At 42.6% G+C, this 24138-nt stretch overlaps 1 protein-coding gene across 2 annotated transcripts in view; it reads left to right on the plus strand.

Annotated features, from left to right (window-relative positions):
• Positions 1-24074, plus strand: part of nck1b (NCK adaptor protein 1b) — a 28100-nt gene extending 4026 nt beyond the window's left edge. Inside the window, exons 2-4 of one of the 2 annotated variants that reach the window (XM_077554023.1) lie at positions 6319-6559; positions 17937-18691; positions 20524-24074. In XM_077554023.1, coding sequence (XP_077410149.1) covers positions 6334-6559; positions 17937-18691; positions 20524-20724 — 1182 coding nt within the window. In that variant the 5' untranslated portion in view covers positions 6319-6333 and the 3' untranslated portion in view covers positions 20725-24074. Of the gene's footprint in view, positions 1-6318; positions 6560-8959; positions 9168-17936; positions 18692-20523 lie in introns of those variants that run through there. The other variant, XM_077554022.1, reaches the window with a different exon arrangement.
• Positions 24075-24138: the final 64 nt, after the last annotated feature.

Genomic DNA, 24138 nt, shown 5'->3' on the forward strand with positions numbered 1-24138 from the left:
GTATGAAAACCTCGATTTTTTTTTTTAAATTGTACATTTAGAACAGATATCAAATTTTTGATTAATCGTGAGTTAACTCATGAAGTCATGCAATTAATTACCATCAAAAATTTGAATCGCCTGACACGATTTAAAGCAAAGAAAAAGATTCTTAAAAATTGGGGGCATCAGGCGATTAAAATTTTAATCGTAGTTAATCGCATGACTTCACTAGTTAACTCACGATTAATCACACATTTTATATCTGTTCTAAATGTACAATAAAAAAAGGGTTTTCAAGCTCTTGTTAACAAAAGTGGGGAAAAAATTAACTAATAGAAATAGTTCAAATTAATTTTTGACGTATATAGCCGTCAATGGCAGTGAATGAGTTAAACTACAAATGACTTACAACTTGTAAGTTTGTTCTGTACAATAAGGCCAAAGCACTGTTTCCAATCACGATGAATTCCCACCGTCTGCTCAGTACGCCATTTTCCACTGCAGGCATTGATCCCGGGGGGTGCCAACTGCTTTCACGCAGTCACGTGCGGCCTTATTGCTCAGCTCGAGAATTAAGAAATACACTTTTTTATATGCTCACAGGAGCGCTCGCGTAAAGGTCTCAACTGGCCCTGAACCAGATTTGAACCGCAGCACATAAACAACGCCACTTTGCATCATCAAGACAAAGAAAATCGGATTTCATGTGGCCTGGTCAAGCCTGCACTCTGTCAGAATGCATCACTTTCCCATCATCCGCTCACCCCCGTGTCCACACTTCCTGTCTCACAGCTGGCCCGCCGAAGTCTCCCATGACCCTTTGCTTGTGATGCGGCCGTTTTGTTTTGGGAGCGATCTAGGACGGGCCGCGATGAGACCCGCGGTTCCATGTGAAAAGAGCTCAATCGCGCCTCCGCGAGGCCGTTCGGACGTCGAAGGAGACTTGCGGCCGGGCAATCGAGGATTCGCCGTAAGTCGCAGGAAGTGTCGCCGTGCCAGAGGGGAGCGAGTGCGCATACAGAGCACATTCCAGAAGGCGAGAGCCCTGTGATTTTAGCAGGCTGTCACAGGGATTAGGTTACTGTCTGCCCCTGTGAGCTCATGCCGTTGCTGTGTCAGTGCCTCAGCAATCTAGCTGTGTAGCATTACGACCCCCCCCCCCTCCCCCAACACCCTACCCTCCCTAACCAAGATGGGTCTATATTTGTCCCATTAGGCTTTAGGCCTACTTGTGACATCATTTTTGACTAAAACCGTTTTAAGACATTCGGGGCCATTTGGTGAAATTCAATACTGAGTTCGGGCTTCTCTCTTTCGAGCTCCCGATGCAATGCACAGGGATGTGATTTTTCCGCTAATTCGCGGAATTCCGCTTTTTTATCTCCCCCCCCCCCCCCCCCAAAAAAAAAATTGTAGTTCATTGTGTATGCACATGACTCCGACAGATAACATCTTCTGCTATAACAAAGACATTTGTGGTATGCTCTAATATGAGTTACTTTTCATTTGGTCATGATACAATTATTTGTTCATGAAATTTGAACTCTTCAACATTATTTATGTGTTAACTTAGTAATCACATTAGTTAGATATGATGATATTCTCAGTGATAGTTTTTAAAAGCAAAGGCAGTCCAATGTTTTTGAATGTGACTGATTTTGAGTTGACTAAAACTGCCATTTTATATGGGATAGTTCAATATACATTGAAAATTTATGCTGTTGTTTTGTCTATTTCTTTGTCATGTGAGTGCATTGAAAGTACTTAAAAAACACGGAAAAACCCATGAGCTCCGGGGGGCTCCGCCCCCCTTGTCCCCCCACCAGAGCACTGCCCTGGACCTAGCTAGGTGCCAGCGGCCCCCACACCCCCGGCTAAATTTTCAGATAATTTCACTTTGGTTAAATCACATCCCTGAATGCATGATTGCGAGAAAGACACCGAGGCTGCTCTTTTAACGAGCTTGCCTATCGTTTTACCCTGCAGAGACAACCGGATTGTGTCTGCAGCTGCGGGGTTTGCCGGATGTGGTCGTCGTTTCAGAGTGACATAACTTGCGCGTGGTTTAACTTATCAGCTCTTATCAAATAGAAATCTTGTATCACAGCTTCTAAACTTGATAAGAAGGTCTGTTTTCTCCTGTGTACCCTAACAACTGTTCAAAGTTTAACATTCATGATTGTCATCCATGGCTGGAAAATCCAAGCAGATCAAAGAACAGAGCAAAAATATCCCCAAATTTGGCACATTTATTGGTATGCGTGTAGCCCACCTAACAGTCATTTGTGGTTTATTTTTCTGAAATACTTTTCTACAAAATGCAACGTAACGATGATGTCATTTTCCTTGTTAAGTATCCACATTTTCAGACTATGGCAAGGATGCTTTGTTAAAAATGTTTCATGGGGTTTCGATTTCAATCATACCAAAAAGCCCCTTTTCACGTACAGTTTTGGCGACCGGCATGCCAGTTGTGAGCGCTGTTGGCACAGTTGCAAGCACCAGTGGATTAATGATAATCTCCATGGTTGACCCGCCTTTGACCCGCAGCTGCCATCACGACAGTAGATGGTTGACCTCGGTCAGCTTTCACTGCGAGCTTTGCCACACGACATGTAAAAAGTGCAGCTGATTTTTTGCTTTCGTCAGGTGACAGGAAGTGATGCTTTAGTGGATCTTGTGAAAAGAAGCAAGGGTGCCCCCATATTCATTCCTTTTTTTTTTTTGTGGAGAGCTCAGATTGTTCATTCGGTAATTTTACCGATTTGACATGTCATCATCATTGCTCTCCTTTTTTTTTTTTTCTGTATGTGGATGATAATGTGTATGTGCGAGTGTGTGTGTTCATATTCATTCTTTTTAATAGATTGAAAGTCAGAAATCAGAGCCATAAACATGGTCTACGTATATAGAATTTTTTAACCTAATTCTGGTTGCTTAATTCTGTCTGTTAGCGAGAGCCACTACATCGTGACAACTTACATTGATGTTTCTGCATTTGGCAATTTATTATTATATTATATTATTAGTATGGGATTTTTTTTTAATGGGCTTTAGGTGAACTGATGAATACACACACACTCGCACGCATGCACGCACACACACACGCACATACACATTCTCACCCACATAAAAAAAAATATATATATATATATATATATATATATATATATATATATATGTGTGTGTATATGTATATATATTTAAAAAAAAACATTTATTAAATTTTTTTAATTAATTTGTTTGTTTTTTTTAAAAAAAGGAGAGCAATGATGATGTCAAATCGAATGAACAATACTGAGCTCTCCTGGGAAAAAAAAGAAAACAAACAAAAAAAAAAACATAAATGAGAGCCACGCTTAAATACGGAAAACCCTTCATTTGCCACCACACTTGACCCCCCCCCCCCCCTCCCACCGTCCCATGTGGCCTGGCCGCCCATGTTGACCTTGACCACAAAACAAGCCTGCAAGTCCTGTTTCAACTGTACAATCTTCACCGTGTTATTTTCAGACTGCTTTTCTAGCACACCTATATAATTACTTTTTTTTTTTGTGTGTGTGTGTGGCAAAAGTCCAAGGTTATTTATTGTACTTGGACCACTGACTTGTGACTCTGCATCCCAAGTAAGGACCTACTGCCCTTCATACTTGGCAAATCCTGGTTTCCCCTCATCAGCATACCTTTCTGAATAAATACAACCTCACACAGCAGCTTTTTTACAAGTTTCCGTGCAGGAAATTGTCCAAAAGGGGGTGGTATTGCACTCTCAGTTGACCCAATTTCAGGCGTACTATTTTGAGATGTAAAAACAAAAAGGTGGAAAGAAAAAGTAAGTGTGTCTTTTAGTCACGAAAGCTGCAAAGGGGGGGGGGGGGGGACTTGGGTAGATTAGTACAATAAAGCCTGAGGGTGGGGTTGGGTCATAGTTTACAGTCTGTGTGTGTGGCAAATGGACTGTGGATGTGACACCGTTCGAGCAGTTTGACCCGTCTGCCCTGGTGTTTTAGGGCTTTGGCTTGGGAAGCGGCCTTGGCTCGTTGTGCAGCTGAGCGATTAGCTTGCAGCATCTGTCGGCAGTTTTTTTTTTTTTTTTTTGATCCTCCCATACATCTGCAAGTCACTGCAGAGTTAATGTGCAGTTAGCGTTGAGCCGCCCCGCGCACCAGCAAGGGGCCTCAATAGCTCAAGAGAAGTAAGATTGAGGTGCCGACTGGAAGTAGAACTTTGTTTCCAATCCATCCATTACTTGCCGTTTATAAAGAGAAGACAAAAATGTTATCTGATAATGACGCGAAGGGATGTGGTAAGAGAAGAGGAGAAGCGGCACACGATGCACAAAATACAACATTGGGTTCAAACCCCAACACGAGTATCTGCATGTTTCCTGGGCACTTGCCTTTTTGGAGATTTGGGGTATGAATCTGATCTTAACTTAAAACGTATATTGGTATCGTAAACAAAGGACAAATTTGTACAATGCTGTATATTTTGAATTTAGCAGATTGTGATCCTTTGACTGTCATTTCCCAAATTATAAATGTCTCAACACTTACTACAGGTCTGGTAGAAGGCTCAACTTGTGATTATTTATTTATATGACCACTCGTGGCTAATCACCCTGAAAATTGGTTTAGCTCCCTGTGGTCCTCGTGTTTGCCAAGGATCATGTTCTGGGTCAGTCCCAGCACCAGCTGCAGTTGAAACCTAGACCCCAACACCAGCGCCTCCCAAATGAAAACCAAACCAAGAGCTCCCGATCAATGAGGTCAGCGTCTGGTTCCATAAGTCAGTCCGGAGGTTAGAGGTAGAACCGACAACCATCTCATGACTTTGGGGCTGCCAAAAAGCCACTTTGACGCCTCCTCGCTCTCGTCAGCGCTAACCAAACTCTTCACATTAGCACAGCGCTAATAGTGGAATTTGTCATAAGACCAGTGATTGAATGTTGCTCTTTGTTTTCAGAGGCTTGTAGTGACACACTTGTATCATGCCTGAGGAGTGTTGCTGTTCTTGTGATGAGCAACATCCCTGCCTAATGAAGCAAGACTTGACTCACATACACAGCTTTTATTCAAGATCAGAAAATAGCAGTTCTTTTGGATTTCTTTGGCAACATCTTGTGTTGAAAGATGCAAACAATACTCTTTTTTTTTTACTGTTGTTGTTTCAACAAACAAATCATTTTGCCCAGCGAAAAAATGGCTGCAGAGAACAAACTTTGGCACTAGTGGCTGGCAGCGATTCTGCTCTTCTGCACTCCACTGTATTGCAGTTTATGCCTGTAACACTCACTCAAGAACGGAAAATAGAGGATGTCATCCAAATTCATCCAAAAAGGGGAACTCGATAGAAAGTCGTCATTTTAAAATCTCATTGCATCATTTTGCAACTTTTTCTTTTTAAGGCCACCCAAGTAAACTGGCCGTCACCAAAGTAGTTTGCAAGAAAATTTGATTAAAACATTTGGGAACCCCCTCCCCCCTCACAAAAAAAAACGTGTCACGCCCTGATATACCGTATATAACGTTAGATATGACATGAGATATTTTATTTATATTGTTATTATTATTTTTTATTTTAATTCAAAATAAGTGCAAAAAAATATGCTGTCACTTAGTATTGTGTTATCAACATTTTTAGTCACTAGAATGCACGATATGAAGTGAAAAATTGCCCAATTTTTTGTAAACCTAGCCGCCGGAGTCCACTCACCCAAATATATTTCAAATCTGTGGGAAACACTGGACGTGCCAGAGCCCTTGAATTCGACAGCGTTGATGCGGTGCAGGTACATTTCAACCATTTCAGTCACACCTTTTAAATGTAGTTCTGCTGTTTATGTTGCACAGAACAGGACATTGAAGTTATGGATTTGTAGGTAGCCAAATATTTGTTCAACACGTGACTCTCCAAATTGGCAAGCACTCTCTCAAGAGTATTACAACAAAATCCAAATATCGCAGTTCTTTCCATAACCTTTTTCTTTGCAACCATCCCAGTCACTTTTTCTCAGATTCTGTTGGTGAAAGTTTTATTATTGGGAGCGCTTGTTTCTTTGTTAGTGTTATTATTGTTCCCCTGCAGGCAAACTGCTTTTCTTAAAAGCCTCTTAACCCCATGTTTGTTCGAATCTCAAGTTACTATTTGAAATGTAGCAATGCACGAGTTGGCCCAGTTTGAGTTATTACCACAATAAGTTGTTTCTTGGTGACTCTAAAACATTGGTGACCTCTAGAAACGACGTTCTGTCATTTAGTTCATTCAAGTCCTGCAATTTGAGCTAACGTTAGAGAATTTAAAATACTTACATCAATTCCTTCTCTTCTTCTCCAGTTCCCGCTGTGCAAGATGACGGAAGAAGTGATTGTCATCGCCAAGTTTGATTACATGGCCCAGCAGGACCAGGAGCTTGACATCAAGAAGAACGAGCGCCTCTGGCTTCTTGACGACTCCAAGTCCTGGTGGAGGGTCCGGAATGCCACCAACAAAACGGGCTTTGTGCCGTCCAACTACGTGGAGAGGAAAAACAGTGCCAGGAAGGCTTCAATTGTCAAGAACCTCAAAGACACGCTGGGTAAAGATCTTGTTTTTACACCTTGTTACACGTTCCCTTGTCTTAACCCAAAACATTGTCGTACCTGCATTCCCACATACCCGCTTTCGTAGCAGCTTTGTGTGGCTTCTACTTTTGTGATAGCATTGCAGTAAGGACTCCTTTTCGCCTCGGTGTCTTTATTCCAGAGTCCGGTTCACTTACTGTTCTGAATGAAAACTAGACCCAGAAAGAGTGGTACATTTCAACCTGCTGAGTCTTGCGTGTCCACATCAGGATGTGTAGGCCGGATGAGCTACCTACACACTGTAAAAAGTGTACCACCATACCAGAGAGACAATGCATAGAACTGCCGTATACATTGATTTGTTTTGATTGTCTTTTGAAGTGTACAAAGGCAATTCTGTGAACCAATCAGCAAACGGACCCTTAAAGCGAACCCCTGCAAGTCGGCAGACTCGGCAACCAAGCAAAGGGTTGCTGAAAAGTACTGAAAAGTGGACCAGTTTGTCAGATATTTTCAGCCTCTTTACATTAGAAATGCCAAATAACGTGTACCAAACTGGACCAAAGCATTTTTGTGAAAATGTGGCTTTAGTTAAGTGCAATGTGTATTTCTTTAAAAGATGCCAATAGTCTCTTTGACACTTGCTCAAGAAGGGAATAATCGGCCTGTTTTCTGGATCACTGTTTTGTATACAGGGATGTGATTTTTCCGCTAATTCGCGGAATTCCGCTTTTTTTTTTATCTCCCCCCCAAAAAAAATCAGATTTTTTTTTTTTTTGTAGTTCATTGTGTATGCACATGACTCCGACAGATAACATCTTCTGCTATAACAAAGACATTTGTGGTATGCTCTAATATGAGTTACTTTTCATTTGGTCATGATACAATTATTTGTTCATGAAATTTGAACTCTTCAACATTATTTATGTGTTAACTTAGTAATCACATTAGTTAGATATGATGATATTCTCAGTGATAGTTTTTAAAAGCAAAGGCAGTCCAATGTTTTTGAATGTGACTGATTTTGAGTTGACTAAAGCTGCCATTTTATATGGGATAGTTCAATATACATTGAAAATTTATGCTGTTGTTTTGTCTATTTAAAACACTTAAAAACACGGAAAACCCATGAGCTCCGGGGGGCTGCGCCCCCCTTGTCCCCCCACCAGGGCACTGCCCTGGACCTGGCCCCCAGACCCCCGGCTAAATTTTCAGATAATTTCACTTTGGTCAAATCACATCCTTGTGTATACATTGGAGGAAGAATTCTGATTGGAAATGGAGGTGTGTGTGTGTGGTGTGCTGTGTTTTTTTTTTCTTGCAGAATACTGTATACATTTTTCATTTCACATCTCTTGCCTTGTCACGTCGAAAGCAATGTTGTTACGTCGCTGTGTAAAAACACACACAGTTGCCTTCATTAAGTGTGAAAGGCAAAGGCAGCGTATTGCCCGATCGACTACTCCATGAACGATACAGAGGAAGCATTCTGCGGTTCGAATGGTATCTCTCGCTGCAGTGCGTGCAAATTTCTTATCTTCAAACTATGGGAACATTGTCTTCCTGGTTGCATGGCAACAGCCCAAAAAAAAAAACGATTGAGGTGATATTTGAGGTGGGTATGACTTGCACATTTAATGCTGCCCTTTCCAATGACCTTTTAATTTACAAGCATGTGATTGTTTTATTGCCGCACTTGGAAGCTTGGCTGTAAATGTGCAACACGAGCCTCGTCATGACTCCCCACCTGCCACGGGCATCGGTTCGTGAGCTAAGCGCAGGTGAACAGCTGCACGGGGCGACACACCATAAGACACAGTCAGGTCTCAGGTTTACATCCAGTAAACGTGGCCTAATGCGAAACATGAGCTGAAAAGCATGGCGCGGCTTGTGAAATTATAATTACAGTCATAAGGAGTTTGTAAATACGCCGCCCTGATCTATTAGTGGATTCAAGAACATTTTAACCGGAGAATTGTGGATGATTACCACTTTTTTTTTGCATTATGAACAAGTGGGTGGGAAAAAAATATATTTATAAAAAAGAAAGGGGGGAAAAAAGCAACAAAGAAAGTCTCTGTTTGGGCGTGGAGTGGTGTCATCCTCCTGAAAGAATGCGTAAGGGTATGAGCCGCTTTGGTGTGTGTGTAGGAGAGGGCTCGTCAAATTTTACAAACTGCAGTCATGTGATGGGTGAGCAGTGCATGAATCACCCAGTTGGTAGCGCCAACCCCCAGAGGAAAACATTTACTTTGAATTTTTAAAATCCACTTCCCAAAAATAGCTCCTCTCCTTCCTTTTTTTACGTCTTTACATCTCATTTTCTTCTGACTTAAAACAACTACCCCCCCCCACCCCCCCATACCTCCTCCTTCCTTCTTCCCCTCAACATGAGGGCCTCCCCGGCTCCTGCTCTGATTGGCTCCTCCATGGTCACATGGTCCGGAGAGTGGGCGGCCCCCCCTCCACCCCCCCCCAAGCGCCAGCTCTCTGGGTGTTCACATGGAATAACTCTACAGCTGCAGTGGGAAGGAAGAGCAGCCGGGAGACGGATACCGAGAGGCGAGGCGGGCGGCGGCAAGCCAAAAATGGACATGGCTAACCTATTCAAACACTTCTTTCGTGAGTTCTATACTTTACTTATCATGCGCGGGGGTCCTTTTTTAACTTTTTTTTTTTTTTTAATGTTTTGGTTTGGTTTCTTGGCCTTTCTAGCTGTGCGTGGTTTGACCGGGTTTTCTCTATTGGTTGTCACACCGTTAAATCTTTGTTAGGCAAGTTCCCTCTTAGAAACAGATCTTTGTGATTGAGCTAATATGTGTTGGCAGAACAGAGGAAAGAGGGGGGGTCTGTGCGCGCGTGCGCACACACACACACACACACACACACACTGGGTAGATATTCCCTTGAAAAGCCTGCTGCCCAAGCTGAAGCCTGTAATTGCCTCAGCTATCCTTCTGTCTCTCTTGCTTTTAAGTACACTGCAATCCCGCTTTTTTTTCTCCCTCGCGACCTTGCCCCCCCCCCCCCCCCCCACCCCCCTTGTGTCCCGCAACTTCACAGATACAATTGTTGTCGGTGAAGACCCTCGCGCCACTTTTTTGTTTGGGATATATCTCAAGACGCCCCGTTTCCTTTTGGTGCGAGTTCATTCTGGGAGGGGGACCCCCACGCACCACCCCGCCGGTCATGAGCTATCGCTGCTCACGTCGAACAGGGCAGTCATTGTGTCGGGTGCCATCCATCGAAATACACCCCCCCAATCTCCTGCACCTCGCTAACTTATCAGAGGAATGTCATTGGCTTGTTGATCTTTTACAGCCTTACTTGTCGCACACCCTTTTTCTGTAATCTCAAGCTTGTATCTGCCGAGTGGCTCCTCTCTGCCTTCCGCCGAACATTTTACACGGCGCCCCGGTTGTTGTCCGAAGAGATTAGCCCAGCTAACGAACTTGTATTTTTTTGTCAACTGAGGGGAAGTTGCTCTGTCCCCTCCCTCTGTTTTCCTGTTTCTCTGCCTCCCCCAAGTGAGCGGAAACTCTAATTTGAGCCACATTTCTTACCTCCACTCCATTGGAGGAGAACTGGCGAGAGAGGAAGTGAGAAGTCAGAAGGAAGTTGAATCATTGTGCCGGGGACTGTTTTTCCCCATCTTGTTCATCTATCTTACTGGTTAAACAATTGCTGAGTCTTTCAGATACAGGGGGGGGTCCTTATGGCGGCGACCTATCCCGTATTTGTATGTAAGTTGGAACACTCTGTAGTGTATCGCTAACGCAGTCTCAACGGTTGTAAATGTTGCTTTTAAAAAGCCATTGCAGACCGTAAATATAAAACAAATGATAAAAGTACGACAGTAGCTGAGTCTTCATGTGCTGCGTAACTTATTATGCCACGCTGATGACCCCAGAATGATGCAAACGGGAGACCTTCGTATGGCGGAATAAAATGCCTTTGATTTCCCAAAGTTTGTCCAAATACAAAGTTTGTCCAAATACAAAGTTTGTCCAAATACAAAGTTTGTCCAAATACAAAGTTTGTCCAAATACAAAGTTTGTCCAAATACAAAGTTTGTCCAAATACAAAGTTTGTCCAAATACAAAGTTCGTCCAAATACAAAGTTCGTTTGGAATGGCCACCGCCTGACTATTTTATTTTGTGTCACACCAGACATGAGCACTGATGTCATCGCACATCTGAAGATCTCATGGGGGAACGCACTGTCGCTTTGTGAAAGCGCACACAGTGGCGGATAATTCAGGAAATTCTCTCCGTATGTAATAGACTCGACAGCAGGCGTGGGCCATCGGGAATTTGGGGAGTTTCCGAACGGTTCAGCAGTTTTATCATGGGGGACATTCAGGTATCTAAGTAAATAAATAAATGTATGAAAATTATGCAATTAAAAATAATTTGTCTAAACAATATACAGGGTGTCCAAAAAGTCTCTTTACCATTTCAAAAATGTATTACAAATGCAATTGATTAGATATTTTATTTAGATTTGTTCTATTCAGGGATGTGATTTTTCCGCTAATTCGCGGAATTACGCTTTTTTTATCTCCCCCCCCCCAAAAAAAAATCTTGATTTTTTTTTTCTTTTTTTTCTTTTTTGTATTTCATTGTGTATGCACATGACTCCGACAGATAACATCTTCTGCTATAACAAAGACATTTGTGTTATGCTCTAATATGAGTTACTTTTCATTTGGTCATGATACAATTATTTGTTCATGAAATTTGAACTCTTCAACATTATTTATGTGTTAACTTAGTAATCACATTAGTTAGATATGATGATATTCTCAGTGATAGTTTTTAAAAGCAAAGGCAGTCCAATGTTTTTGAATGTGACTGATTTTGAGTTGACTAAAACTGCCATTTTATATGGGATAGTTCAATATACATTGAAAATGTATGCTGTTGTTTTGTCTATTTCTTTGTCATGTGAGTGCATTGAAAGTACTTAAAAACACGGAAAACCCATGAGCTCCGCCCCCCTTGACCCCCCCGCACCCCACCCCACCCCGGACCTAGCTGGGTGCCAACGGCCCCCAGGCCCCCGGCTAAATTTTCAGATAATTTCACTTTGGTCAAATCACATCCCTGTCTATTGTATTCGGCGTTTATTAAAGTTTTTTTTTTTTTTACCTCTTCTACATGGGCACCCATTAGTTGCACGGAGCACATCAAGACGGTACTCGATTTCTTGCCATGTTCGCTGTAGCATAGCCTCATCAATTGTGGCAATGGCATCAGTAATCCTTTGCTTAAGGTTAGTAATGATAAACACTGTGTGTGTGTTTTTTTTAAACACTGAATACAATAGAACAAATCTGAATAAAATATCTAATCAATTGCATTTTTAATACATTTTTTAAATGGTAAAGGGACTTTATGGACACCCTGTATATCACACTGCTTTCTCCCCCGAGACCTGTACACTCTGGTCATCATTCAGCATGATAACCAAATGCATAAGTGGTGGTAGCGATACATTCTTCCTTTTACCTGGGAATGTGAAGAATCTTATCTTTTCCACGGAAATGGAATGTACACATCCACCAATGTTTGCCAAGTTAACATTCATAGCATTTGTCCATCAAAAGGGCAAACCATTCTTGTAATCCAGCCTAAAAAAAAAAAAAGACACTTTTTAGCTACTTCAGCTACTGACGTTCTAATTGTCTGCAATGCTTGTGACAACACGCCGCCTCATGAGACCCGCGTTTGATGTGGCTGACGGCAGTCTTGGGCAGCTGTGCCGTCGTTCGTCACCCCTTTGTTGACAGCGCCCAGATGGGATGTATGAAGAACTGATAATTATCGCATCAAGTGTGTATTGTTGAAGCACTGTCGGCCGTTGGAGTTCTACTTTTTCCCAACGTGCCAGGTAATGCTATTACCTAAAAGGGGATACATCGGATTTGAAGTGGTTTTTGGTGGCGCTGAGCCGTAAATACTTTTTGACACATTGCTCATTAGTTGAGAGTTTGATGACATGGTAATGTAATAACATCAACACGGTTTAGAGAAACTTCTTTCATCCACTTGTCTATATAAATACGAAAAAAATTCTGATGTCCCGTGTAATACTTTATTCCCATCTTGAACCATATAGTCCTTGCGAGTATGGTTTCATTCACTCAGTGGGGACTTACTCGTCTTATTCCACTCTTTAACACTATACAAAAAATGCAATATAACAGCACACAACTGTGCTACATGCAGTACATCATTTGAAGCAGTTCATAATCAATATTCATATAATAAAATGACAAAAACATCAAATAAAAAATGCATAATGCTCACCAAACATACTGTAGAGATTTGTTGTATGCAATAGTGTGTGCTTATTGCTGCGGATGTATTTGCTCGTCTAACAGGCTACGGTTCGATCAAGCGGATGACAGAAAATGCTGATGTCATTGAGGGTCAGCTGTTTCTGAAAGGAAGAATTTGAAATCTGATTGGTTAAAGACCGATATGTGATTTAAATGATTTGTTTCTAAATACCTTAAATATGCTTGAAGAGAAGTGCTGAAAACACGTGGAAAGACTGAGATTCCAGGTGACCTGCCTGGCCGCTGGTCTGATCGCTAGCCTAGTAGCTAGCCTAATAGCCCTTTGGCCCACTAGACCACTTAACGTGGAACCGCACAGTGTGTCAGTGTCGTCCAGTCAGTCATCATCTCGCTCAGGTTTTTGTCATGTGTCGGCCCGCATAACAGAGGCACGTAATGAGACACTTAAGCCGCCATGCAGCTGTTCTGATTTTGGTGCTATGCGGTTGTGTACAGTACCGCTGGTTGGGAAATACCATCCTATGGCAACATAGTACTACAGTCCTAGTAATCACAATAAATATAATGGAGAACATGTCCAGGCCATAAACTAAGTAGTACACAGTAAATACAGCTATAACTGAGCGTGCCTTCTTGTGCCGCTTGAAAACGTATGTTATGCCGTTTTACAAACTCTTCACTGCGCATTGTTCATAACCTCAAAATGGCTAATGTCAGAGCAATCGTAAAGAGAGGAAGTGTGTACAGTATATAGTATTAGCCTCAGGCACGTCTCCACAGAGCCCAAACTGCAGCATGTGTCACTAGAAGAAAAAAAAAACACGGGCCTCTCACGTCTCCATTGTAGCCTGATGGCGGCCCCACTTTGATGTGTCGAAGCGCCAAGAGGTTCCGCACGTTTACTGCACAGCCGTCAGCCAGCCGTGTTCGGAGCGGTCCTGACTCACGGCATTATTTTTAAAGGGGCACACTTCAAGACCACATTGTAAACTCATTTCAAAGTGTGTACGCAAATGAAAATGTTTCGAGAACACCAGTACCATCAGGGTCTCGTCACTGGATCGTAATTAATGGATAAAAAAAAAGGTTATTTATTATGTCAGTACTGACTGGTTTTCTGAGTCCCCAGAAAATGTAACAAAACTGCACCTTTCAGAGTGGCCTTTTATTGTGGGCAGTTTAAGGCACACCTGTGCACTAATCACAGATTTAGACTGGTTTGTGAACAACATTTGAGAAAAAAGTGATATTGTGTATATGGAAGAAGTTTTAGATCTTTGAGTTCAACTCGTAAAAAATGGAAACAAAAAAAAGTGTTGAGATTCATCAGTTGCATTTTGCTCACGACGATACTTTTAGGCTCTTTGAGCGAAACGCTGTTCAGCCAGTCCAACTGCTCGCATTGTGTCCGAAGATGGGGGATGTCCCGGCTTTGTCAGACAGCCTGACGCGGGGTGTTGTCATCCACAGAGGAAGAGCCCTGAAATGAAGGGAAGCCGAGGGTCGAGAGGGCCGCAGGCAGACAATAGACAAGCTGCCAGGCAAAGGCAGACCACAGTTCAAAAACAAAACCAGTTCCTGTGTGCGCCTGTTTGCCGAACAACCCCCCCCCCCCCCCCCCTCGCCACTCCGGCACGTTCTCCACGCCGTGCCACGCACACCCCATCCGTAAAGCTTTTTGGTGGTCATTAACATACGAGTGTCACGCTGACTTTGTTTTCGGCATCGCCCCCTCTCAGGAAATGCCCAGCAAAAAGCTTGTGACATATATAGAAGTTTTTCTTCCCTAGACCTATTGTAGGTAGCGGCCGTGAGGTATCACACTTTGCGGGTTCGAGGGGCAAGCACTCAGCTTCACTTGGGAGCGTCAAATGGTCGTCTTCCTACCACTCTTTGCTCGTAGGAATTTGCAAATACAAGTCATTTTAATTGAAACCTTTTTCTTCCTTAAGGGGTATCTCATTATTCTGACCCAAAACTGTCAGTGTTGGATATCTGTGAAGGTTTCCTATTCAGTACTAATCCAAATTAGGATTGATGGGTCTAACCGAGTAATCCAACAGATTGCCTCAATAACAACACCGCCAGTATTGTCCTACTACCGCCTACCTGTCGCTTTGCAAAACATGCAAATCCCAATTTTTTTTACACTCTGACCCAGTTTGAGCATCTAGTCAAATCAGGTAGCCATAAGCAACATTCAGTTTTCAATGCAAAGCCTTCAGCAGAAGCAGAAATGAATCCCTGATGGGGCAGTATCTTGGGGGAACCGGGCCTGTTCGATAAAACTCTCGGTTATCATGTTCAGCAACCAGAGCTAAGGATGCTTTATTTTTGCAGCGCTGACCTCAGCTTGTTTGAAGCTAACCCGAGCAGTTCCAGCTGTGAAGACCAACGAGGCTTCCAGCAACTTACACCTGATAAAACATCCCATAAAGGCTTATTGTGGTTGTGCATGTTTCATCACTTATACAACAAGTGTTTGTTAAGTCGGGCATGAGTAAACCTTAACTCCACATGGCAACGTGGACTTGCATCTGAAGTCTGTACTTAAATGCATAAGCTTGACTAATAACAGGCTCTACCTGGAAGCAATTGGACCTCTCAGCACTTGTGTTGCATTTTGTCGTGGTTTTGGATCCCTATATTTCTCCGGAACAATTCATCTGCAGCTTCTCAGAAAATCAACGTGTCATCGTCCTGGAAACGCCACCCTGCCCGCCCGTATAATTTCAAACAGCTGACTTTTGATTATGCAAGTCTCGCCAACGTAATCGGAACGAGAGTTTTCCTACAATACATCATCGGCCGCTGATAGCGTTGAGAGCAAAGTCATTCCCAGTCCGAGAATGATTGCGCCGGTGTACTGTTGCATCGCTCGTTTGCACCAAACAGCTATTTCGCAGTTCAGAAAAGGAGTCCTGGAAGTCCTCTGTTGTCTCTCGGAAAGTGGGAACAAAAGTGTGACCCGCATCATCTGCGAGCGCGCCGCGCTGCCAAGTGGAAATTCTTGTCCACTAAGATGGACATCGCAGGCCTGCCAAAGCTCGGCCTCAGTTCCAACAAGCGCCGTGAGAGAGAGAGGGCTAGTGGATCTGGTAATCCCCTCCTTTTGGATTACAGTAGAACCCGTCCCAAACCCACCAGTCCCCGGTTCTGATCGTGTTTAACATCAAATTCTCCTTTCTGTGGGCTGCTTGCGAAGGTTGAGTTCACAGAGATCCGGCATCCAGCTGCTATGGAGTCAGGCTGCCGAGGTGATTAGTGGACCGCGATTAGCAACAACAAAATCTCACTGAGCCTTTAGCCTACACAGTTGACCATTTTCAACACAAACATTTCGTTTTTTCCACCACTTAATAATTGATTTAATGTATCTAACAAGCCTCCGACCCTAAATTTTCCACTAGATTTAGAATGCAGGTGTTTTTCTGAAATAACTATGGTGGCATTGTGTTTTTTTTTTTCCTTCCTGGCTCTAATCCCTAAGAATGCAGTATGTCTGTTAGTCCTACTTACCCGCTCTTATTTTGGCCTGACCCCCTAATTCTTATCGCAGCCTGGGGTGGGATTTTGTTATTTTATTCCCCCTAATGGCGCATAGCGTCACTTAATTTTTTGGGGGGGGGTTGGCTTGCCCCTAAATGCTTGAAATGTTGAAGTTCTGATTTTGTTTATGAGCAACAAATATATAATGGCCTTTTTGATAGACAACACAGGGTCCTTGATTTACGGCAGTTGGTCACGCCATCACAAGAAGGCATCTTTAGTTTGCACTATACTGTAAAATGGTTTTATTTTTTTCCTGGAGAGCTCTGTATTGTTCATTCGGTAATTTTACCGATTTGCATGTCATCATTGCTCTCCTTTTATTTTTTTATTTTTTATTTTTTTGTATGTGTGCGTGCTTGCATGCGAGTGTGTGTGTATTCATTAGTTCACCTAAAACCTATTAACTCTTTGACTGCCAGACGTTTTCAGAAAAGGGATGCCGTGGGTGCCAGCCGATTTAAGCATTTTTGACTGATCTTTCAAGGTCCACAGAAAATTATGTGTTTGGACTATGGAAACACACATACTACCAAATGAAAGATTGGACTCTCATCTTTCATCAGAAAAAAAAGTTTGTTTCTACCTTATTCCGTTTTTCAGTAATCAACAATAGAAAATCGTTAGTTTCACCTCTGTTTTGAAAAAAAAAACGTATTTTAACGTCTTTGGCACTCCATAGGATTTTACTAAACGTTATTTAACGTTTTTGGCAGTCAAAGAGTTAAAAAAATCCCATACCGTTCACCTAAACCGAACACTTCCAGCCAGAGTCGTGAGGCCGTCATTTTATTCATTCATTTTAACTCCTGTAATGGATGGATGCATGAATGTAGCAAACTCTTTTGAGACAGACTCGATTGTACGTCGACTGGTTACAGCCATGTATTGTCCTCCATTTCTCCTCTATAGCTTTAGGTTGTGTTAGATATTATTAACATTTAAATTCTTTATTTCATATATTAACCATTGTTATACATTATTAACATTTTAATTCTGTATATTAACCATGTCGAAATGTTTTGTAGATGTGAGGTAGTGTTGAACTCAGTATAATTTGACCTTAAGGTGGAACATATTGTTTGGTCTAAAAAAATTCCTTCTCAGTGTTCTGTGCGAAAACACATTTGGTCCTTGAGAATAGAATCTGCTTCGAACACACACCCCTGACTCTGTTTGCGCCATCGCTCACGGAAAAGTACCCAGAGAGTATGTTTTGTCTACAAATGAAAGAGAGGCGGTCGGTTTTAACTATAAGAAGCCATTTTACACGCGGAAGAGGCACATTCGGCGCTCCGAATTCCACCTGTTAAGTGATGAATTGGAGACTGTCATGATGTCCAGAGATCTCTGTTTTTTATTAAATCATTTTTGCAAAGGTGTTTTTTCTTACATTAAATCTGTCTTCATATTTTTGGAACACGCAAAGAGGACAAAATTAAAAGTATTCCTCTTCAGTTGCCATTAAGCAATCGGGTAATTATTGCGTACATCTGCTTTGCTAATGTTAACTCTTGTGATTGGTCGTTCTCCTCAGGAATTGGGAAGGTGAAGAGCAGGAAAGGGGGCATGAGGGATACAGCCTCGAATGCCGACGCCGACATGTACGCCGACAACGGCGAGCGGCTGTACGACCTCAACCTGCCCGCCCTGGTCAAGTTCAGCTACACGGCGGAGCGCGAGGACGAGCTCTCCTTGGTCAAAGGCACTCGCGTGGTGGTGATGGAGAAGTGCAGCGACGGCTGGTGGCGCGGCAGCTACAACGGACGCTCCGGCTGGTTCCCGTCCAACTACGTGACGGAGGACGTGGACGGGACGGCGGGGGGAGGGGGGCCGGGCGGCCTCGGGGACCCGTCGGGGTCGCTCGCGGAGAAGCTGGCGGCCGTGGTGAACAGCACGGCCAACGGAAACCGAGTGTTGCACACGGTGCAGGCGCTCTATCCCTTCAGCTCGGACAACGACGAGGAGCTGAACTTTGAAAAGGGGGAGGTGATGGAGGTGGTGGAGAAGCCCGAGAACGACCCGGAGTGGTGGAAATGTCGCAAGGCCGACGGCCAGCTCGGCTTGGTGCCCAAGAACTACGTGACTGTGCTGGACTCGGCCTCACACAAAACCACAGCGGGGCCCGCCGGCCCGCCCACGCCCGACTGTGACTACATTTCGCCGTCCAGCAGCGGGCGGTTCGCAGGCAAGGAGTGGTACTACGGCAAGGTGACGCGCCACCAGGCGGAGGTGGCACTCAACCAGCGAGGCACGGAGGGAGACTTCCTCATTCGAGACAGCGAGTCATCGGTGAGTTGATATTTTGGACCGTTTTCAAGTTTCTATTGGACACGTTGTTTAGGGTAATCCCAGGTGTACGGTATCTGTGATTCACTATTTATTGTTATTATTATACTATAGACTGTGTGTTGTTACTTTGTACACATGGAGAAAAAAGGACATATAAATCTCATGAATTGTTTATTAAATAACTGAGAAACAGTGGAACAGTTGTAAATTAACCAACAGCTAGCTCTCCTAGCTTGGTAACACAAAATAAAAATGATAAGGAACAAAACATCTTTAAAATGGATTTGTCAGTACAAATGGAACCATCTGGGGTTCAGCACCATTTTCACCAATAACCCCCCACACCCCCCCATTCCCGATACATGGCCTTCGAGGCGATACGCAACCCGATATTTTACATGACATACATTTGAATGAAAACAGATATGTATTTTTATTATGCTGGATGGCAAACCTTATTTCCTTCTTCTAATGTTAGCAGCACTTGCGGTTTACGTCCAAAAGGTCCATTTTCTGTGCATGAACTACCCCAAAAAAAAAATTGTATTGGTTGTCGAAGACGTTTCACCTTAAGGCTTCTTCTGGTAAATTAGTGGCCACTTTACCTATTGCATGAGATGATCGTTTGGGGATCAATGTCATGACTGTTAGTTGATGACAAACCTCCTCCTCTTTTTAGAGAGGGACAATCTACATTCTTAAACAAGCAGTCGTCACTCTCCTGAATCTGGACATTGTTGTCCTCAAAGGAATGTCTTTTCTTTTTGAGATGCAAATGAACTGCTGACTCTGGACCAAAGTTGTCATGTGTTTGTGTTTGTAGTGGTTGCTTGGTCACTCCAATGCCAAGGGCACTGCACTCCTCGCTACAGGGCGCCGCATAAACAAAATTGCTGTGCTTGCTTCTCAGGATTTTGTTCTTGGGTTTGAGCCGACTTTTGTCTGAGGGAGTTGCTGGCGTTCAAGTGCATTGATATGTTATGTTTGAAGAAAAATCTTTGGAGATTCTCTGACAAACCAGCCATGTAAAAAAAAAAAAAAAAAATTTGTTGAAGGGGAAGTCAACCCCCAGTCCTAACCCCTAAAAAAATTTCGGACAGCAATATGTCCTATGCAGCCCCACTAGTAATTTTGGTAATCTGGTTAATATTGCGTTAGTTGAATATGAGTTAAGCAGCAAAAATCCAGGCAATTTTATATATTTGATGGACATTTTGCCACTTGCTGTCAACTGAAGATGACATCAATGTTGCTCAGGTAACAACCAATCACAGTGCAGCTTCAGAAAACAGGTGCGCTCTGATTGGTTGTTTCCATAGCCCCTAAAGCAGCAATGATGTCATCTGCAGTCGACAACAAGTGGCAAACTGGCCGACCCCACTGAGATGGTTAAAAACGGCTTAGATTTTGCTGCTCTTATTTGCACAAATGTAATATTAATCAGAATGTCATGTTTGGACAAGTGAGGTCACATATAACATATTGTTGTCGAGAAATGTTTACGGTTGACTTCCACTAGAGCAAAATATATGACCAGTTTGGAACGATACTTTTCTCATCCCAAACAAGTGCAGGAAATTATGTCACGGCATTTCCTATTTTACAAACAATGATGCACAATGAACTCGTTTTCATTATGGCGTATGAATGTTGTCATCCAGCACAAAAACGATGTTCAGTTAACACTAATTATTATTTTCGTTGAATTGTTGATATTGTTGAATGTTAGATATTAGGCTACAGTGTGGCCACACTAGGATAGTAAACCAAAGGACCCACTGCATTATCGTGCGTTTGTAAACTTACTCACCCGTTTCTTTCTGCCTTTCCAGCCAAACGACTTCTCCATCTCGCTGAAGGCGCAGAGCAAGAACAAACATTTCAAGGTGCAGCTGAAGGAGAGCCTCTATTGCATCGGACAGCGCAAGTTCAACTCCATGGAGGAGCTTGTGGAACACTACAAAAAGGCGCCCATCTTCACCAGTGAGCAGGGTGACAAACTCTACCTGGTCAAGGCCCTGTCCGCCTCCTGATCCCGCATCCAAAAAAACACAATCTCATCTAGATGCACACACACTTGTAAATGACACACACACACACACACACACACTATACAGACTGGAACACACACTAACATTAAGCCTGAAGACTTTGCACGTCATCAGGACTTCTTATGCCTGGTTGAGCATTCCAAGAGGAGGATGGGGAAAAAAGGCACGAAAGGAGGAAGAATGTTGGGAGTGTGTTGGGAGACAAAAGAAAAAAAAAAAAAAGACTATGGACTCCTGAGAGCAGACGATGGACCTCTTGGCCACTTATTTATGATGTGATCCAGATGTTTTCGCTGGCAGTCATATATTTCCGCCTCCATAGCTTAGTTGCATTTAGTTTGTCGGGAAAATGTATAATCCTTTTAACGGTTTCTTTTTAAAATTTGACTCTTTTTTTTTCTTTTTTAACTATAAACCGAGCCCCTCCGGTATAAATCTTTTTTTTAATTTTAATTTTTTTATTTTTTTTTACCCCCAGTTCTATATGTCTATTTGTTCGGGCGAATCCACGACATCTCCTCATTTTGCGACCAAAATTTATATTTATTGATTCTTTTTGTTGTAACATGCTTTTTTTTTTTTTTTTTTTTTTTACCTGCGTTTTTTTTTTTTTTTATTCAATTGCCTGAACTGCAGAGGAACTGTTAGTGGAAAACCCCAAAAACATTTAAACCACAGATATCCAAAATAGTAAACATTTGTTGACTTTTACATTATATTTATTCCATGCTTTAAAGGAGACATTATTTCTAATCTCAAAGCAGCATTACTTCCATTTTGGCTTTGGCTCGTACATGATATTGCCACTGCATGATGGCGTTTCAGATCATTGCTTGAAAGTGGCTCTGGATCTTTACCCATATGAGCATTTCACTATTGTGCCAAAAAACAACTCACAGATAAAAGGATTTTTTCCCAGCTTCATTTTAGGCACCTAACTTGTATGCAAACCATTAAAAAGTCAATTTTCTATAATATGTCTCCTTTTTAGTATGGCCCTCATTCACATGAATGCTACAAAGACGGTCTTCACAAAACATGCGTGTACAACCTGGGATTCTTTGTGGGTGTTAGGAGGTCATGTGAAAAAGAAGAAATCACGGGACACTTTCTCTGGAGGAAGTGGGCTTGGCGGGAAGGCCTGAGGGGGGGGGGGGGGGGGGGGCTTCAAAACACCCGCCATCTCAACAGAGCCGCAGGGTGAACTGAGTCCAAAAGATGATGTCACCGCTGCTAAATTAGCATGGCTGCAGGGAACTGAGGGAGGGGTGGTCACTGGAGGTCGGACGTTAGAAAGTGGGAGATTCCATCTGGCGGAGTCGTGGGAGTGTGCTGTTGTTTGTCGTTTTGTCTAATAGAAAGTGTCTTGTCGCTAATCCAGATTGAGCACTGCGCATCCGTGTTTCCTTCGATGATGACTTGTCCATCTGGTGCGCGAGGGAGGACGAGGGATTTCAGACAAGGGGTGGTGGGGAGGGGGGGGGTGGAAAAAGGGAGGAGAACGGAGTCCCGTATCGTAGAGCATCTGGAATTGCGCTCCCCGTCTTGGCTTGGGCGGGGAACGGGGATACAATCTCAGCGTTCTCCAGGTGTACGTCGAGCTGAGCGATGACTCGCTAAAAAGCCAAGTCGATTCCCACTTTTAGATTTATGATGAGCTGATCCGGCTCACATTCCAGGATGAAACGTCCGGAAGGTATTTGTCCAGTAAACGCCTTGTTTCTTTCTGCCCAAAAAAATCAACTTCCTCACAGGATTCATGTTACATTGCGTATTATTATTGGGTCTTACGTTATTGTCGTGACACTTCAGTGTCTTGTGAAACTTCCTCTCTTGCGTCCACTCTGATGTAAAGTGAAGTGGAAGATTTGGGAGATCAACACCCCCACCCCCCCCTTCCTTTTTTTTTTTTTGGTCTTCAAATAATGTGCCTTCACAGATTTCTGTCAAACAAAGTTTCATTTATTACTTTATTTTTGGTGGTCTAGCGTGCTCACTTGTAATGCTGCGTGCCATTTGTTTTTAAAGCAGGGGTGGGGAACTTAACGCCCGGGGTCATTTACGGCCAACAGCAGCAGGAGCCAATAACGGCTTTTGGGTCGACAAGCCAAAGCCTGAGCATTTGATATGGCTTGCCATGCAATTTTATAAACAAACTAGAGCTGTCAAACGACTACGTTTTTAATCAGATTGATCACATCGCAGAATTTTTATTAAAAAATTGCTTTTTTTGTCAACATTTTTTTTGACCGCTAAATTTGAAGAGCACCTGTTGTGTGTTATTGCTTGCAAAATTTGAAATAAAAAGACCGCTATATTTTGACATAAACAAATATTCTGAATGTCATACGCAAAAAAATGATTAAATGCTTTACTTTAATGCATGTAGTTATGTTTATTGCTCAAACACAACCTGTGCTACCTTTAACGTCACTATCCGCTGTCAAGCTAAAGAATCATCTGCGGTCAAAATTAATAGTGTGATTAATCTGCGTCAATGATCAATGCGATACATTTTTTACCTCAATAAAAAAAAAAAAGACTAATCGTCCTTAGAGGACTTTAGAATGTAGTTGTAACTTTTCCACCTCTGCTTTAAAGCTTTGCATGTTGCATGCAATGAGTTATCGGGATGTTCATTGTCAACTTTTATTTTTTTGGCTCCTCCCACACCCACGTGCATAAAATGCCCTTTGTGTGTAGTCTTCAAGTGTCCTTACATAGCAACCGTAAGTGAATGCCTACATGTACAGTTCAGAGAAATAATACGTGGAGACATACAGATGTAATGTGATGTAATCATGGCCGGAGCACCTGAAGTGTCATTTGTTTTACCGTTAATTATCATCAATTTTTTTTTATGCATTTTTTTTTTTTTTTTTTTAAGCAGTGTAGCCTCATACAGTAGATGTAAATGTCGGTATTCAAACACAAGAATGACAGAATCTCCCTGCTTTTTAGATTTGAGTATAACAGCTGTAGCTTTTGTCTCTGCCCCAATGGAGGCCACATGAGCGGCTGTACAGAACACAAAACTCCTTAAAAAAATTTTGGAAGTCACTTGAGACAAATATTCTAAAAAAAAAGTGACCCGTGTTAACGTTGGTGCTTTTGTGCTGCTTACATTTCAGCCCCCCCCCCCCCCCCCTCTTGTGTGTGAGAGAGTGAAGCAAACAGATCCACGCTGATGTGGAATGGTAAGAAGGCAGTGCTGTGAAATTTATTGTCATGCTCTTAATGCTGTTTTTAACGGAGGGGAGGTCATCTTCAGGTGTTATAACTTAGAAGAGTTTATTAGTGTTTCAAAGATGTAATAAACAATATAAAACAGCCATGTAGCCTTATTGTTTTAATTTGCCCTGATATCCAAATATACCAACATATTGTGACGCAAGC

Source organism: Vanacampus margaritifer, chromosome 20 (genome assembly GCF_051991255.1).
Source record: "Vanacampus margaritifer isolate UIUO_Vmar chromosome 20, RoL_Vmar_1.0, whole genome shotgun sequence".
NCBI lineage: Eukaryota > Metazoa > Chordata > Actinopteri > Syngnathiformes > Syngnathidae > Vanacampus > Vanacampus margaritifer.